The following is an 18197-nucleotide window of genomic DNA, read 5'->3' as shown; positions in this document are numbered from 1 at the left end:
CAACCAGTTTGCTTTCATCTCATAGTAGGACAAATCAAAATCAAGTTATTCACTCTCTAAACTGAAAATCGTCCAGCCCTTCACCATAGCTTAATTTGTTTTCGACGTCTTCGATTTATCCTAAACTACCGCTTCTTATTCCTCTTAATAGCTTTGTCATGCCCCAAGGGTGCAGTCTACCAGGAATGCACCTCACCGTGTATACCGACGTGTGAAACCATAGATTCGATATCTGAAATCTGCGAAGAGAGCCACTGCGTCCCCGCTTGTCAGTGTCCAGCCGGAATGGTCCTCCATGAATTCGAATGCATATTTCCAGAAGATTGTCCAGTGCATGATCCATTACATACCTAGTCAATTGTGATCATCAAAATATGATCCATTACATACCTAGTCAATTGTGATCATCAAAATATGATCCATTACATACCTAGTCAATCATGGTCATCAAAATATGATCCATTACATACCTAGTCAATCGTGGTCATCAAAATACGATCCATTACATACCTAGTCAATCGTGGTGATGGAAATTAGGTAGACAGTGCAAACCATCTTATGTTAAGAAAAAAGAAAAGATAATCAATTAATGTGGTTATATTGAAACCCAACTTTTATATCTTCTGAATGCATTTTTTTTTTCTTTTTTAATGTTTTTTTGGAATTTTGAGGTAAAGTAAACCTACCCCTACGGGAATTCAAGCAAAATAGCGTCCCGATTAGTTGTGTCTGAAAATGAAGGGGGTCAAAATTGGTGAATTTATTAACTTAAAAAGTCTGTTGAGGTTGGAACTTGTTATGTTTCCCGTTTTGATCAATGATGACCAAACTGTACTGAAATATTGCTTTGACTTTTGAACGGAGGAAACTTATAAACCTGGAATATATACATATACAGCACACTTGCTACCACTTGAAGAAACAGTTACCAGTGTAAGAAAAGGTGCAAAATGTAAATTATTATTTATAATTTTGACATTGTTATACTTTATAATAAATTAGGACAAGCAAATAACCTTCAGATGTGATACCTAAAAAATGTAGTTCATAACATCATCATGGAAACCTCAAAGCATTTTTCTTGCAATTGTTTGTTTTTATCTACTCAACAAACGTTGGGGTTTCTGATCTTATGTGTGCTATTTACTGAATACATTCCAATACCATAGTCATGTGACATTGATAAAGACCATATAATGATGATAATAGAGACAAATAGAGTCAGAATGAGAAACGGTAATTACTGAAACCACGTTGAATTCTTCTCTTTGTTTTCTCTGTGTTTGGCATTTTTGTTTTATTGTTTTGGTGTTTCCTATTCTCGCGTTTATTTGTTGAAGGGTAAAGTAGAGGCTAACAAGTGCCGCCTTAAAAGGATATGCTGGTGGCATACAACTTATATAGAAGACTAGTATGTTGTACACTGTGGGTGGAAAAAAATCATCTCAGTATCATGTCCATAATTATAGATATGGTCAGATGAATATAAAATATTTTCTCCGATAAATTCTTCCTTACCTGAAGAGTGGATCACAGTGGTTGGTCTGTGATGTCATCATGGTGGATAATCATTGATAGCTGTACTTTTCTATTTTTTCCATTTTTTTTCCATTTTTTCCAACAATTTTTTCCATTTGTCCTTGAAACTAAAAATCAAATCAATCACCAGCCCCCTCGCCTCCCCTTTTTAATTCCTTAAGATTACTATATAAGTGAGTATACATTCTTCGTTATCCAACATTTCTAAGTGACCCTAGACACTGGGCTGGAGCTCCCCTAACCCCCTCACCCTCCACCTTCACCCTCTTGTATCTTCTTGCTTGGCTGGATAAAAAATAAAAGCAATCAGAAAATTACAACTTCAGTTGTTTATGATTGGGCTATTAAATATTAATGCTTTCGTTTATGAAAATCCTGTTTTGTTAAGTTTACAATCTACAAACAGCCCAGAAGCTCAAGAACCTGAACATTAAAGAAACTCATATGTACGCATGGTAGGATAGCATAAATGTATCGAAAAGTTGTCTCACCCCCACCCCCCCCCCAATCTTGGTGAAACTGACGTTAGTTGGACAATTTGAGTGCGACAGTCAGAATTTCTGACTGTCGCACTCTAATTTACCTAGGCCTATTCATATATTCGTGTGATTGTGAATGACCTAAACATTTCGGTCAAAATTGACCTTTAATCAGTCATATTTACCACATTTTCCTTGCCACTTTGAGAAATTGTATCTCGCGATCCTTATACTCCACCGTACAAAACTTCGTATGGTTTTGAATACTCTAAAAAACAATGCCTTATAGAACTACTGTACAACGTTCGCCAGCTTCAATTCGGTTTATTTATATACTAATTTTGCTATTGGGTGGGTTGACCATGTTTGCTAGCTTCAAGTAATTTCAGGATATATAGGCCTATTGTATCTATGGAATACAATAAAACGCTCAATGCTAATCAACGGAAGCTTAAAAGGGCCATCAACATAAGAAAAACTGCCCATAAGTTTACATTATTCAGTAAATTGTTTAGATAACAAGATAAAATCTTATCAAAAATCAGAAAAATGTTGGATTGCTCAGATGCTTTAACTTAGCAATTACAAAATTTTCTGCAATATGTTTAATTGACAACTTATGATATCTCATCAAGTGGGCAATTTGCTGCAAAATGAATGCTCAATTGTTCACTTCATTCCAACTGAGCAATTGAAACATTTTCTGCAAAATGTTTAATTGACAACTAATCGTATATCGTCAACTCAATATTTTTCTGCAAAATTTTGAATTGTTCACTTCATTCCAAATGCTCAGTTGGAATGAAGTGAACAATTGAAAAAATTTACATGTGAGTGATAACCCCCCCCCCCAAGAAAATAATATTAAGCGCCCTAGGAAAAGGCACTGTATTTTTTGGGGTAATTCACTATGTCTTCGAATATAATTTGTTGAAGAAAAAAAAGGTCTCCCCATTGTACATTAACATAGCTTTTGTAGTAAGTAGTCTTCAAGCAGATAACTTATACTCAGTTGCTTACTTGCTTAACCAGAGTGATGAATAAGTTTTTGATGAGGGCCAGTGGTACAAATGTATCGAAAAAATTTGAAAAGTGCAGTCACGAAAGATGGGGTGTCTGCACTGTTAAAAAAAATTCTGTTAAAATACAGAATTTCTCTGGCAGCAGAGTTTCCAGGAAATGTCTGTTATTTCCAACTGCAGATAATCTATGTAAAATAAACAGTCTAAAACTGTTATTAATACAGTTTATTTCTTTCATTATAACAGTTTTTGTCCGTAAACTTACTGTACGACGACCGTTATTTTACACCATATTCTATGTAAAATAAACAGTCTGAAACTGTTATTTATACAGTTTTTTCCCCCAATTATAACAGTTTCTGTCCGTAAAATTACTGTACGTCAACCGTTATTTTACACCATATTCTATGTAAAATAAACAGTCTGAAACTGTTATTTACACAGTTTTCCCCCCAATTATAACAGTTTCTGTCCGTAAAATCACTGTACGTCAACCGTTATTTTACACCATATTCTATGTAAAATAAACAGTTTAAACTGTTATTATACAGTTTTTATTTTGCATTATAAAAGTCTTTGTCCGTAAAATTACTGTACGACGACCGTAATTTTACACTGAATTCTATGTTAAATACACAGTATGAGAGCGTAATTCATACAGTTTTTCTTTGCATTATAAAAGTTTTCATCCGTAAATTACTATATGATAGCCGTTATTTTACACTACATTCTATGTAAAATAAAGTCTGAAATGGTTATTTACACAGTTTTTCTTGAAATACAGTATGTCTTTTTCTCTGTAAAATAACTGTATTGTGACTTTTAATTTACTGTATCTTTTAGGTAAAGTCTAGTCTTTAATGTTATCTATAGTCTTTTTCCTTGCAATAAATAGGTCTTTGTCTGTAAAATTGGCTGTCAGATGGAATTACTATTATCAGTGAGATTATAAAATAAAAAACAACTTATTGTTCTCTGAAACTTTTATTTACAACTTTAAAACTTGTTGAAACATATTTTTGAACGTCAAAACCTTAAAAGTAATATATAAGACTGAACATCATAAGGCAATCTCTTATTGATGGCTGGGAATTTGCTGGGTGCCCCAGCCTTTCTTTTGGAAAAGGTTTTGTTATACAGACGATACTTTCATTGTTTGGAAATATACTGATAAGTCTGTATGTGGCCATATTTGTCTCTTCGGCCACTTCAGGAAATCCTGGATCAGCCACTGAAAGTTTTCACAATTGACTGATCATAAAACACTAAGCTTTGACACCTGCTAGTTCCTGGCCCTTTCATTGCTCTACAACAAAGTTCCTTTCCCTCTTATTTACAGATGCACTTGAAGTATGCAAAGTTCACTCAAGGTCACTGTATTATGTGACCACAGAAACTTAGGTGTCTTCACTATTCTTCACTTAACTTTATTACAACTATGTTCATTTCATGTATTTTTAAATGTTCTAGCAGTATTAAATATATCGCTCATATACCATATTCACTTTAATGGGCATATCAATGTTCACAGAAAATTAATACCTGTAACTGTGGTAACTCCTCTATTGCTGATAAGGATTGTATACTTTTTCTAATTTTCGTGACCTTCTTTAGCCCTTAAAGTTCAAAGTGGAAGTTAAAGACAAGGATATGTTACAATAGGTAAGAATAAAGATTAACTAATCTGTTAACCAAAGATATTGTAAATCATCTGATCAAAAGAAATATAAACAATGATTTGACCTTTGTACCCGTAAATGATTAAAAAAGTTGTCCTTATATTCCTGTGCTTCTGCTTGAGTGGAAGGAGCAGTTTTATGAAAAGATTTCATGTTAAAATTTAGCATAGAGATTTTATATTTTGACAACAAAATATAATTTAGATATCAAGCTTATAGCATTAACAAAATGAACAGAATGACTTGACATCTGAAACTATTATGGATTCAAAACTTTTCTAACATTTGTGAACCTGCTTGGAAGAGTTTCAGAGTTTATGGAGTTATTGGAAAGGTGTCATAATAGCACCAAATAATAGTCTGTAACAAGTTTGTCAACAAGTAAAACCTTGTAAATATCCACCAACAAAGTTAAACACAATAGTTTGAACTCTGTATAAATGTTTAACTGTTCATTTGTAAATGAGACTTCTCTGTAGCTGGAGAGTCAATGGTTCCAGTTAAGGAGGCTCAAGAGGCTCGCTAACATTTTCTCAACTAGGAACACCTTAAATCAACTAAGTGACCTAGATTTATAATTCAACGTTACCAAATTGTCAGACTAATGTGACGAATCATGGGAAGTGCCTGAAAAGCATTTAGACTGTCCAATCTGACTCAAATTCTTTCAGGTTTCCAACCAAAGCCAAAATTTTTGGGTTGACAGGATAGCTCTTCTTGGATTTGGGGGTCTTTCTTCCCTTTTCTGGATTCAATCCAACAAAGCAGCTGCAAAGAGGAGCAAAAATTAGAACTGTGAAATCATAAAGTTCAAATAAGTTAGCAATTATTAAACCATTTAACAATTAATTTCCTTTGGTCTCAAATTTACACTACAGTATGACATACATGATAGTAAGATATGGTCAAAATATGTGATGTGACACAACTCAGTTTCCAATTGTATGTGTGCTCACTGGTGTTGATAGAAGCAATTGAGATGGCTACCTGTCTTAATTTACAAGCCTTTGGAATTCAACAGTTTTCTAGGAAATCATGATCTGAAAAGAAGAGCTAATTTGTGAATCCTCTTTTAATTTCAATTTTGTTCAGTTTAAGCTGATACCCTATAGTTGTAACAAATTGTGAAGGTGTTCTCAGTAATTAACCAAACTCATACATTCCCACCCTTCTCCAAAATAATAAAACATGCCATTCAACTATTTACACTAACTTTCCATTGGTGAAAATTATGTAAAGGTCATCAATGTTTACAAAAGGTTACCAAAGCTGCTGTTATTCTTGGACCACAACAAACAGTACAAAATAAGTAAATCAGCTGTAACTGAGAACAGAGTATGATTTATTTCAATGATCTGCCCAGGAGTTGAGTTAACTGCAATTTGTTGATTTTTTTTCTATATTGGTACCTTTATGATCGGCTGATCTTTGGAAGGTGGCTAATAATATGCATACACTCTTACATTCCATGTCAAGGGAATGCCCACACAAAATAACAATGGTTAACTATTACTAGGGTACTTTCAGCCTACTCACCGCTGGATAAACTCCATTAAAGTTGCACCTTCAGATGGATGCTCAATGTTTTAGATGAAAAACATTGCAAACAGCATGATCATTGCACTTTCAAAAGTTTGAATGTGGTCATTAACAATAACCATATCTACTGCCAACATAAACTTTCTTCCAGTGTACATGTTTGGACCTGCAAAAAATAAATATCAATTAGAACTATTAAGAGAATGTTCATTTAAAGTTAATGCCACTGCTACCACTACTTAACAGTTGCAGCGTGAATATACTCCAACTCGCGTGTACTAATGGGTCATTATTTTTTATTCAATATTATTTTTACCGGTATTCAAGGTTTGCTTCGGATGTATTTCGATATATTCGTTGATGGCAGATTTCATTTTTGTCGGTGTGGATATGAAAGAAAAAACGGTTTATCTGATATATCGATTTACTGAGGCACCCTAGATCAGCAACACAAAAATGACATTGAAAATGTTGCAATGGTCAACCAAAATGTTTTTACCACATATGAAGTAAAAAATGGGCTATAGTTCTTGAGTTTCATGTTACATGCTGAGCATCAAATGCACACATACATGCTGAATTGATGCTGTAACAGAGTTTTCCCAGTTAAATCTCAGATTGACCCATGACTTTGTCTTCCACAGGTGATAGTGCACTATGAGGTGTCATTGACACACTTGCCAACATATAACTTCCTAGGTTTCTTTAATCAAAGATTCTCAAATTTTGACCACTGTTGATTCAAGTGACCACACCTACATACCACATGAGATCTGTCCAAGATTCCCTTCTTGAGATATCATGTTTACAAAGTATTCACAGTTTCACCTCTGTTGACCCCAAATGATCTTTGACCTTTGCCAAAAACAATAGGCTTCTTGTACTCTATCGGGTACACCCACATGCCAACTATGAAATCTATCTAAGCTTCCTTTCATGAGAAATTGTGTTTACAAGGTAGGCATCAGTAAAATACATACACACGCACAAATACTCACCATCACAAATTTCAAAGGTTACAACTATCATCCAAACCAAAAAGGGGAAAAAGAGCAGTGTATATGTACTGGAGGAAATGCATATTAGAGCAAAATCCTCCAAATGCTTCTCACCTTGAATAATGATGCATGGGAATGTTGACTTCAGATCCTTAGTAATATTCTGCACAGTACTGGTTTCCTGAACATAATGTAAATGTAGGAACATTAAAATTGTTTGGAATACTTATCTTATTATGTGGGACAAAACATTCAAGATGCCATCTGGGAAAACAGTAGTATCTTCCAAAGCATAACATAAAATAAATGAAACTGAGGGACAATATGCATCCCTGAAATCAAAATGATGACAATGGGGAAGATCTTAATCAACTGATGGCATATGATGTACTGAACTTTGGACTTCAGAGTCCCAATACACAACAATTACAGCTGACCTACAAACAGTGAACATCGCAGAGGAAAATCGTTATAAAGTCAATCAACTTGACCAATACATCTACATAACTGTAAGTGTAAGAACGACAAACCAGAGAAAAACACAGACAAATAGTGCTATTCTGATAGTGCTAGTTCACAAATAGTGCTAGTTCACAAGCTTAATGATTTATAAAGGTAGCTTCTTCTTACCTTTGCAAGGTAGAAAAGATCATCCCATTTATCTCCAAGGTGATTGCAGAGGAGGAGGAGAATAAGTCCTGGAACATCAGGGGAATGATCACCACTTTCCTTCTTAGCACTCTCCACATCAGCTATTATATTTTGCACCTCCTTCTTCTTCTTTGCTGACACTTGCAGAAACTTCTGAATTCAACTGATTTCAGTTTGATGCCCACTAAATCTTCAAAATGTCCCATCATCCCAACCTCCTCAAACAAGAAAGGATATTCATCAAGGAGAGCACATACAGGAACTTGCTGACTGTTTATCTTGGCACGGATGGTTGGAAATACATTTTTCATGAGGAAAACAAACTCATTGTCATCCCATATGTTAAGTTCATGCATCACCTTTAAGTCATCTGTCTTTTTTCTCTGCGTGTCTCAATCCTCCCCTTCAGGTAGGTCCTCTGGTTGCCAGTTTTTGCAGCCATATGAGGTGCTGAGTTTACGCTTCTTTGTTAGTGCTTCATTCTGTTCACCCTCTACAAACAGGGGGTAACCAACATTTAGGTGAAATTTGCCTCTATTGAGATTGCTCATACGGTTTTCCAACTGTGTAAGAAGGGATGCATATCCACTACCAACAACAAGTCCTTCAATGTCATCTTTAAAGGGTTCTGGAAACTCACGAACGATCTTCTGTGCAATAATAGAAAGGTGCTTTCGTCCTGGACTTGACTCAACTTTCATTATATATGTCATTGCATAATATTCTGATCATTTCACGCCGATCTTTGGGAGTGGGTCTCTGTTTCTTCTGGAGTGATTTTGTGAGGCTTTTAGGCATTTTATCCCAATCAACTTTAAATGACTCTGCCCAATCTGCAATTACCACTGCTGGACTTGATCCTGCTGAACTGGGCACCCAGCTGCATCCTGGTGAACTGGCCACAGAGTCGGGTTCAGATGATTGTGAAGATGCTGATCCAAGCAACTTTTCTTTAAGAATGAAAATATGTCACATCAATGAAAGTAGATTATATGAAATGAATAAACATCCTTGATAAATTATTTCCTGATAACAGACATATATTGCATTAAGGTACTAGTTTTTTGGACACTCACAGAACACAATAAACACAATAAAATAACATAATATACACAATAAACAGGGGCAGCACTCAAGCTCTCAATCTATCGAATCAAGCATATCTTCAATTGGCAACAGGGGCATTCTCTGACAGGTCTGTTTCGGTTAAGTCGCTGCTTGTTTGTTGACGTAGGCAATGGCTTTGTACACATGTACACACCGTACCGTATGCCATATGGACCTTGTGCATAAGCATCGGACAAGGCGTGCTTCATAGTTTGTTAAGTTGTTGAGGTGTATTCTTATACTGTATGGAAAGCAAGCCATTGCCACAGTTCCCTGCATCTTTCAATCAGTATAGCCAAAGTGTGAAATTATTGGGGCAATTTTTGTTGATTATTGGTATACAAGTGTTTTTGGGGCAAAGTAACACTCACACATATCAAATTGTTGAGTCCATGGCGATATTTGGTCACTGCAGACGTTTGCGTAGTGCCCGCTTATTTGGACCCCAAAGTGGGGGCAAGGATGATCCCAGAGTAGAGGTACTGTACCCCATACTAACCCATAGTGGTTGTTTTTCAAGGTGACCTTTAGCCTTGTCATACTCTCATATGAACTTCAACATACTCTACAAACAACATAGAACGTACGTTCTATGTTTAATTTGAATTGAAAATAAGGGTTTCCTCTTTTCTTGTTGATAAATATTTTAGTTTGGGTATGTGGTGTATCATTTCATTAGTTTGACCTGGTGTTTTCTATTTGCTCACTACTTGAAAACTGCTTAAAAAAAAGTTCAAATCTAATGTATAATACTAATAATTAACCCAGAAAATTTTCTTTAGAGAATTACAAAAATGCTAATGATGTACTATGAGACCAGTTTCCTTATTCAATTTGTGGTACCAGCAACTGTCTTAGACAATAAGAGAAACTTCTGTGTATCACATGTACTTACTATTTAGAAATGTTTCCATCTCCTCTTGTAACTTACTTCTTAACCTCCCCTTTCACCTCTCCATTCCTCAAAAAAAGGAGGATAATCATATTTAGAAAGTGCAATTATATTTCTGCTTACCTGCCTTGTTTGCCCATGCTATTAACAGCTTTCTCCTCTGTATTGGCTTCAGTACACTGGAAAGGTCCTCATCAGTGATCAGCTTGAGATCGCACACACTTTCCACACCAGCAGCTGTTCAACTACTTTGTCCACCATTTCAAGTGGCAGTGAAGGAAGATGCTGCATTATGGATAAAGCAAAATCTTCAAGACAAATTGTATCATCTGATTGTTCTGACACGCTCATTTTAACAAGAGAACCTCAGACCTGAGTAATGGAAGTGAAGGTTTTAGTTCCTTCTCAATTCAGAATAATTCATATGCCACATTTGCTTACTATAAGTTTCTTTGTAAGGCCCATTATATACTCCTAGTTGTTCCATAATTGAGCTTGCACTCAAACATAGTTCTTTTTGGCTTTCAACAACTACAAACAAAATGCAACCCAATTTAAGACTTGAAAAGCATGTATCAGAACACTGACATATTACAAAGAAACCCTTCTGGTAAGAAGTGCCAAACATCTTAACTCTGTCACTGATAACAGAATCATCAAACTTTGCATTTGCTGCCTGCAAAGCATGCTTTATTTCAGGCATGAAGCATTCTATATTGAGGGATGTGGCATTTTCAATAACCAATCTATCAGGATATATTTTCCCTGAGCTGTTATAAGCTTGAAAGTACTGGTGTTGATTTGCTAAAGACTGTGTAACATTGATGAAATTTTGTGCAGATCTGGCACAACGTTTGAAATAGGAGTGCTTACTTTCGAAGCATAGAGTCCACACTCTCATTAATGGTCCAAACTTAATAATTAAATCTGGATAGTGGCTCAGGAAATGATGTTTTGGTCTGAAGGGAGTATCAGCAAAGAGTTGTTTTCTCTCAGTCAAGTATTCCTCCATTATCACCCTTAAATATGCAAGTTGCTCATGTGAAATCTTTGGAGAACACACATACTCAACAACTTCTCGTAAAAGAAGAAAGAGTCTCCATACAAGGTCATTATGATCTTTAACATATGCACTCAAAATAATTGGAAGAAGTCTCAAAAGGTTCCAGTTTTCAACGGCTTGACCACCTAAGCGGTTACCTGATAAATTTACAAATGCAGGTTTATTGTTTGCATCGCGTCCTTGAAATTTAAACTGTACCATCGCGTCCTTGAAATTTAAACTGTACCAACATTATATTCAAATCTGCATATGTGAACCAATGTTTTTGTTTAATCCAGTATTGAATAAACATGGCTACATTGTAATCAACAACTCCTTCAAACAAGTCGTGCCCCAGGCATGGTGGCAAACCAGGTGCACACACATGAAAATACCTCAAAGAATTAAAACATGAATTAAATTTAATTCCTTGATGATGATTTTCTTCATGATCTTCAAGGTGTGCAATGCAAGAATCATACTCCTCCTTGGTTCTAGGCTTCCCAACAGCATATGGTGCGTTACATTTAAAGTCATGTGAAGTTATTAAACAGTAGCGGCACATGTTAGTTCCTGAAAAACTCTCAATGAAACCCCAATACAATGGGAACCTAAATTATCCCCTAATATACAAGACAGCGCACCTTTCCAGACCACCCCGTCACTTGTTTCTATTCCAACTTCCTCTAATGTTTTCAAATCATTTATCACTCTCTCAAAAACCTTCTGCTGCCCAAAGACCTTAAAATCAACTTCTTTACAAAAAAACACAAGCTGCATTGCATCAACAACAGATCTGTACTCAGGTTGGGTGTTTCCAAGTGTAAAGTACATTGCTAGTATTTTGTGTTTTATTCTTGCCGACCCAAGTGGGTTTACAATTTCAAATGAGTCTTCATAGAGAATGATGGACAAAGATCTTTCACAACTTTGAAACAAACTATTTTTTTTAAAAACTGTATCATCCACTATGTCAGTAAGAACAGATGAGTCTTCACTGTGATGCCTACTTTGACATTGTCCCAACACAAAATCATCCGAAAGGAGCAATTGAATGCTCTCCTTGATTGGAATGTAATGATAGTATTGCATTTTTTGTGCTGAATCTCTCCCTAGTGATATTGCAATTGGAGCAACAAACTTGAATGCTGATTTATAGTAAATTACTCTTTTCTACAGTGCTGCGCCTGAGTTTTCCTTTACAACTATAGCAATCCATGCATCTATCTCATTCATATAATCGGCTACACATTTGATACGTTCTTCTGCTAAACCCTCATCTCTCAATTTTTGAGTAATTTTCAAAACCTGATCTTGTTGACATAAACTGTGAATAGTTTGAAGCTCCTCAACAATCATTTGAATTGTTTGTGATGGAACAAGTTGTTTTGCCTGAAGTTTCAGAAGAAACAAGGCAAAATTTTGTTGAAATTGAAGCCTAGACTGACCTGTTTCTTGCACCCTACCTTGGCAATTGTTACTGTTTTCGAAATCACAGCTTATGTCATTTTCAATGACAAATCTATCAGTCTCTGTAGACACATCAAAGCAGTTAGTGTCTAGAGGTATATCTTGATCCAAAGAGCAATGATCACGAGTAGAAAGTTTGTATTTATCCAAAATGTTTAAAGCTCACCAGTTTCTGTGACGTGACAAATGTGCTGTAAATGAACTGGTTTTTGAAAAATCTCTTTTGCACTTCTTATATGGACAAGATACAACTTGTCCTTTTCTAATATGTGCTTTTAAGTGTGCCAAATATGAGGACAGATCTGTGAGTTCTTTTTGACAGATTTCATACATACAAATCAATGACAGGTTAACTGACTGAAGTTTTGCTGCAACTGCTGTTTGCTTTTGAATATGGCGGTGATACCTAGTCACATGAATCTTCATTGCAGCAAAAGTTGATAGGGTATAGCCACAATTAACAAAACAACATGGAAATCTCACTCGAGGTATATTCCTATGGGAACTCACATGATCAACATAGCCACGGATAGTAGCTGTTAGTGTATTGCATATTTTACAGGTGTACATTTCTGCCCTGCTTCACTATTGATAATTTGAAAGAGACATGAATTATGCCTTTTCAAATTCAGCCATGTTCTAAAAGTCTAATTAACCTTGGCTAATCTAAAGACTGCATATTACATGCCAGATGAGAGCCAATATCATCCATGTATGCAGGCTACCAGCACCAATTAACTTACAAGTTACAATGTACCCACCCTTAAATCATATTAACCTAAACAACATGAAGCAAGGCTAAGCTTCACACGCACATATCAAAATGCACGGTAGGGTGACGATAGGTAGTCTAATACAGCGCCAGTGTTACTATAGTGATAGTCTAACTCTTAATTATCGTTCGTCTGGTCTACGTTATATAGGCAAACTAACGGTAGTACTAGGCTAGGCCCTACGGTAAGAACTAAAATATAAACTAACTTTTTGTTATGACAGGCTTTCAAAGTTGTTTTGTTGATTATGATAATACAAATGTGGCATATGGTTAAAATAAATTTACCACTCACGTCTGACGAAGTACTCAATGAAGTCCTGTTCTGGTGTGGAAATGTGCGTAGCCTACTGGACAGCAACGGCAGTTGTTTTCCTCTCGTGTAGACGTACTTTGAAGCGCTGTAGTATTGTATTGTGCAATCTATACACTTCATACGTACGTTAATGCGAGATGCGATCAATCATAATGTACAGAACAGCGCAGCATGTACTGGACGTTCTGACATCGCGCGCCAACTTGGGTCATGTGACTGCATGCTGGACTGTAGCCAAGTTTTCCGGGAAAGCCAACGGCAGCCGCCCAGAATGTATCAAAAGAATTCCCGCCTGTGCGCGAGACGTCATAGCTGTTACAGACACGTTGACGCCAATCATCGAGTTAGACCGGCTGGGTCGAATGGGAGGAGGGGTTGAAGGGGGGTGGGCGGTTCAGATGAATGAAATGACATTTACTGTACTAGACATATTTAACAACATTTTGATACGTTCGGTGACCCATTTAGCTATAAATAGCTGCATGTGTGTGACCCAGTGATCGTACATTGAGCACACGGAATTGTCATCGGTTCATGTTTTACTGACAATACAAGTTAACATAAAACAACAATAAATTAGACTACATCTTGAAGGCTGGGCATTGTATTCTTGGCAGCTCACAGCAGTTATTGTTTTGATAGGATTTCGGAAGTTGTATACTCCTTAAACAAACGGTAAACCAATTGGAACAGTACCATCTATTGTAAAATTATGTTTTCATTAGTTAACACGTTAGGCATTTACAAATAATTCGTTTCTAAAACTCTAAATGGTTAGATTTCACATATTTGACCTACAGACCCTTCAAAGTTACCTTTCACATTGGTTTCGTTCGCTGGATAATTAAGGGTCATTGATGAGCCTCACGGGGTTGGGGGTTGTTGCTCAAATGTAACACTAAGGCAGAAAACGACTGTAGGGACAAAGTTAACTGGTAATTGTGGGTTGGATCATGGAGCTATCGGTAATAGCTTCATGGTTGGATTTCATTCTTTTCTTTGCCAAACGGTAATGTTACTGCACAATGGATTTTGTTGTATACCATTGTATATTGGTAACGTGTTCCACCTTCAAGTATATTTTCGTATAACACTCTTCAAATTCCAATTTACATGCATTAGATTGCAAAAAAAAAAAAAAAAAAAAACTTATTCTGTAAAGTACATGACACATATAACGTCTGTAAAAATCACATAAGTTTACATGTAACTGACATATTCTGGAAAATTTTACAGAATTATCCTGTAAATTTTCAGTGGAGGGAAAAATACTACAATTTTTTGTAAACCACTTGCTGTAACATAAAACGTCTGTAAAAATCACAGAATTTTACATGTAAATATTAAAAACTGACATATTCTGGAAAATTTTACAGGATTTTCCTGTAAATTTTCTTTGGAGGGAAAAATACTACAATTTTGTGTAAACCACTTGCTGTACAGAAAACGTCTGTTAAAATAACAGACGTTTACATGTAAATATAGAAAACCGGCTTTTTCTGTAAAAATCGACAGGAATTAACTGTAAATTTACAGAAATTTTTAACAGTGTGGTAATCGCCATGATGATTATTGTCATTACCTGTGTAATTACTTTTTTATCTTCAGAGGAGGTATGTATATACTTACTTCAGTTATATGGAAATAATAAGGTTATTAATCGCTGGTTTCGTTAGGTGTATTGCATCGTAACTAGTCGTAGGGATAGTATTACTTAATTATATTTGCATCGTAATTTGTCAATCACGTTGGAACAGAAAAAAATAACTCAGATTGTCAAATGTATTCAATTTTATTTTTTTCTTCAAGCAAATAATTTCCGTTCTCCGAAAATGTGATTGTTTTATTTTTACCATCAAAAATATTTAATAAGTAATTTAGTATTTGTGGGAGACATGCGCGGTATTGGTTGGCTGTACCGGTACATTGTTATATAAGGATTCAATTTTAGAAAAGTAAAAATACACAACGAGGACCAACCATCGTCCAAATATACTTTTTACATGTTCAAAAGGATTGTGCGGTTTTATCCATAAAATGAAGCTCATTTGATAAAAGTCTGATAATACCCGACTCTCTGGCCCCACGGTTTGAACTTTGAACAAAAACTTGAAACATCTATTATTAGGTTTTCTATGAAAAAAATTAAATGGGTAAGGAGCTTTTAGCATTCTTTTTTAATGTACTCGAACAGAAATTCAAACAAGAGGGTTACATTGAAATTCGGGGCAATTTTATAGAAGATGAAAACATTTAACACACGTCAATTTAATTCTTGACCTTTTCTTGTCACTGTTCGAGATGAAACTTTGCTAGCCGATATAATAAAAGAACGGAAATTGCTGTGGTAATTTAAAATGAAATAAGAACAAAATTCGATACATCAACCGCTGAAGTGATCGTCGGTAAAAAGTTGAAAAAGATTGAGTTCTAAGATGTATATTTCTTTTAAAATTTCGGCGTTTTAAATGTCAGTTTCGGCATGAAAGATGTGCTTCTTAAGTTGACACACACTACAGTAGTCATATTTCTTGGTTGGTTAAGGTTTGCATGATCCGTTCTATTTTTCTCTCATTTTGTATAAATCGGTCTCTTTGTCAGCAAGAAAGGAAACAAACCCTGCACGTTGTTGATTTCAGACCACACGAATAACCAACAAATATCAAATGTGAGAATAAGATTTATTTCCGATGAAATGATCCCTTTATGAGGTGGAGTAGGTACTCGAGTGGAAAACATCGTTGAGTTGGAATTAACACCAACATATTTGACCTCACTTGTTGTTCTTTCTCCTGCCTTTGTGCGATACTCTCCGCTTGTTACTCATTCAGCGAAAACGCTCTATAAATAGCATTTTTACATGAAGTGCGGTGTTATAACCAGAGGTTAATTCCTACAGAGGATTCCTTGCCTTTAAATACGTAGCCTAACATATACAGCACAAGAGTAGTTCGCAGGCGAACCATGGCTGAAGTTCATACCGCATATACCTAAGTCGATCTTTGATCTCCACTTAAAACAGTAAGGAGGTTCTACTAAATATGGGGAAGTCAAATCAACATCTGCGTTTAGACCTTACCTTTTTCGTAGGTTTTGACCGCAAACCTTACATGGGCTTTCACATATACCAAATTTTGGAGAAATTTTACTTTTTACATTTGGGTAATCTACCATGCATATATAATCTCTTTTGAAGGTAAAGTCCTCAAGATAAAACACTTTGATAATTTGACATTTGGACCTTTGACCGCCACCCAAAACAATAAGTTATGTAATAATGAGTAAGCCACACAGGGACGTAGCTAAGGCCTGGTGATTGAGGGGGTGTAGTGGCTGAAATTCCAACTGGATGGGTTTCGGAGCCTGAAAATTCCGACAGAAAATTGGAGCCAGTTAGAGCCAGAAAATCCCCCCCCCCCCCTCCCCCTCGCGCTTCTCTTCAACGATACGGTCAGTGTCAGTCACACTGTTAAAAATTTCTGTAAATTTACAGTTAATTCCTGTCGATTTTTACAGAAAAAGCCGGTTTTCTATATTTACATGTAAACGTCTGTTATTTTAACAGACGTTTTCTGTACAGCAAGTGGTTTACACAAAATTGTAGTATTTTTCCCTCCAAAGAAAATTTACAGGAAAATCCTGTAAAATTTTCCAGAATATGTCAGTTTTTAATATTTACATGTAAAATTCTGTGATTTTTACAGACGTTTTATGTTACAGCAAGTGGTTTACAAAAAATTGTAGTATTTTTCCCTCCACTGAAAATTTACAGGATAATTCTGTAAAATTTTCCAGAATATGTCAGTTACATGTAAACTTATGTGATTTTTACAGACGTTATATGTGTCATGTACTTTACAGAATAAGTTTTTTTTTTTTTTTTTTTTGCAATCTAATGCATGTAAATTGGAATTTGAAGAGTGTTATACGAAAATATACTTGAAGGTGGAACACGTTACCAATATACAATGGTATACAACAAAATCCATTGTGCAGTAACATTACCGTTTGGCAAAGAAAAGAATGAAATCCAACCATGAAGCTATTACCGATAGCTCCATGATCCAACCCACAATTACCAGTTAACTTTGTCCCTACAGTCGTTTTCTGCCTTAGTGTTACATTTGAGCAACAACCCCCAACCCCGTGAGGCTCATCAATGACCCTTAATTATCCAGCGAACGAAACCAATGTGAAAGGTAACTTTGAAGGGTCTGTAGGTCAAATATGTGAAATCTAACCATTTAGAGTTTTAGAAACGAATTATTTGTAAATGCCTAACGTGTTAACTAATGAAAACATAATTTTACAATAGATGGTACTGTTCCAATTGGTTTACCGTTTGTTTAAGGAGTATACAACTTCCGAAATCCTATCAAAACAATAACTGCTGTGAGCTGCCAAGAATACAATGCCCAGCCTTCAAGATGTAGTCTAATTTATTGTTGTTTTATGTTAACTTGTATTGTCAGTAAAACATGAACCGATGACAATTCCGTGTGCTCAATGTACGATCACTGGGTCACACACATGCAGCTATTTATAGCTAAATGGGTCACCGAACGTATCAAAATGTTGTTAAATATGTCTAGTACAGTAAATGTCATTTCATTCATCTGAACCGCCCACCCCCCTTCAACCCCTCCTCCCATTCGACCCAGCCGGTCTAACTCGATGATTGGCGTCAACGT

At 35.7% G+C, this 18197-nt stretch overlaps 1 protein-coding gene and 1 long non-coding RNA gene across 10 annotated transcripts in view; one reads left to right on the top strand and one right to left on the bottom strand.

Moving 5' to 3' along the window:
- The window catches only part of LOC139977877 (uncharacterized), a 221559-nt gene extending 220815 nt beyond the window's left edge, over positions 1 to 744 (top strand). For all 9 annotated transcript variants that reach the window (XM_071987580.1, XM_071987579.1, XM_071987576.1 and 6 more), the window contains one exon: positions 152 to 744. In XM_071987580.1, the coding sequence (XP_071843681.1) occupies positions 152 to 354 (203 nt within the window). In that variant the 3' untranslated portion in view covers positions 355 to 744. The remainder of the gene's footprint in view (positions 1 to 151) is intronic.
- On the bottom strand, positions 291 to 13833 carry LOC139977879 (uncharacterized). The gene is made up of 6 exons (XR_011796730.1): positions 10030 to 13833; positions 7887 to 8857; positions 7371 to 7437; positions 6256 to 6424; positions 431 to 5487; positions 291 to 390 (listed from the first exon to the last, which is right to left on the bottom strand). It is a non-coding gene; the product is annotated as an uncharacterized lncRNA (long non-coding RNA).
- Between the last annotated feature and the right edge of the window lie 4364 nt (positions 13834 to 18197).

Source organism: Apostichopus japonicus, chromosome 12 (assembly GCF_037975245.1).
Source record: "Apostichopus japonicus isolate 1M-3 chromosome 12, ASM3797524v1, whole genome shotgun sequence".
NCBI classification, from domain to species: domain Eukaryota; kingdom Metazoa; phylum Echinodermata; class Holothuroidea; order Aspidochirotida; family Stichopodidae; genus Apostichopus; species Apostichopus japonicus.
This window is presented reverse-complemented; position numbering and strand designations above follow the sequence as displayed.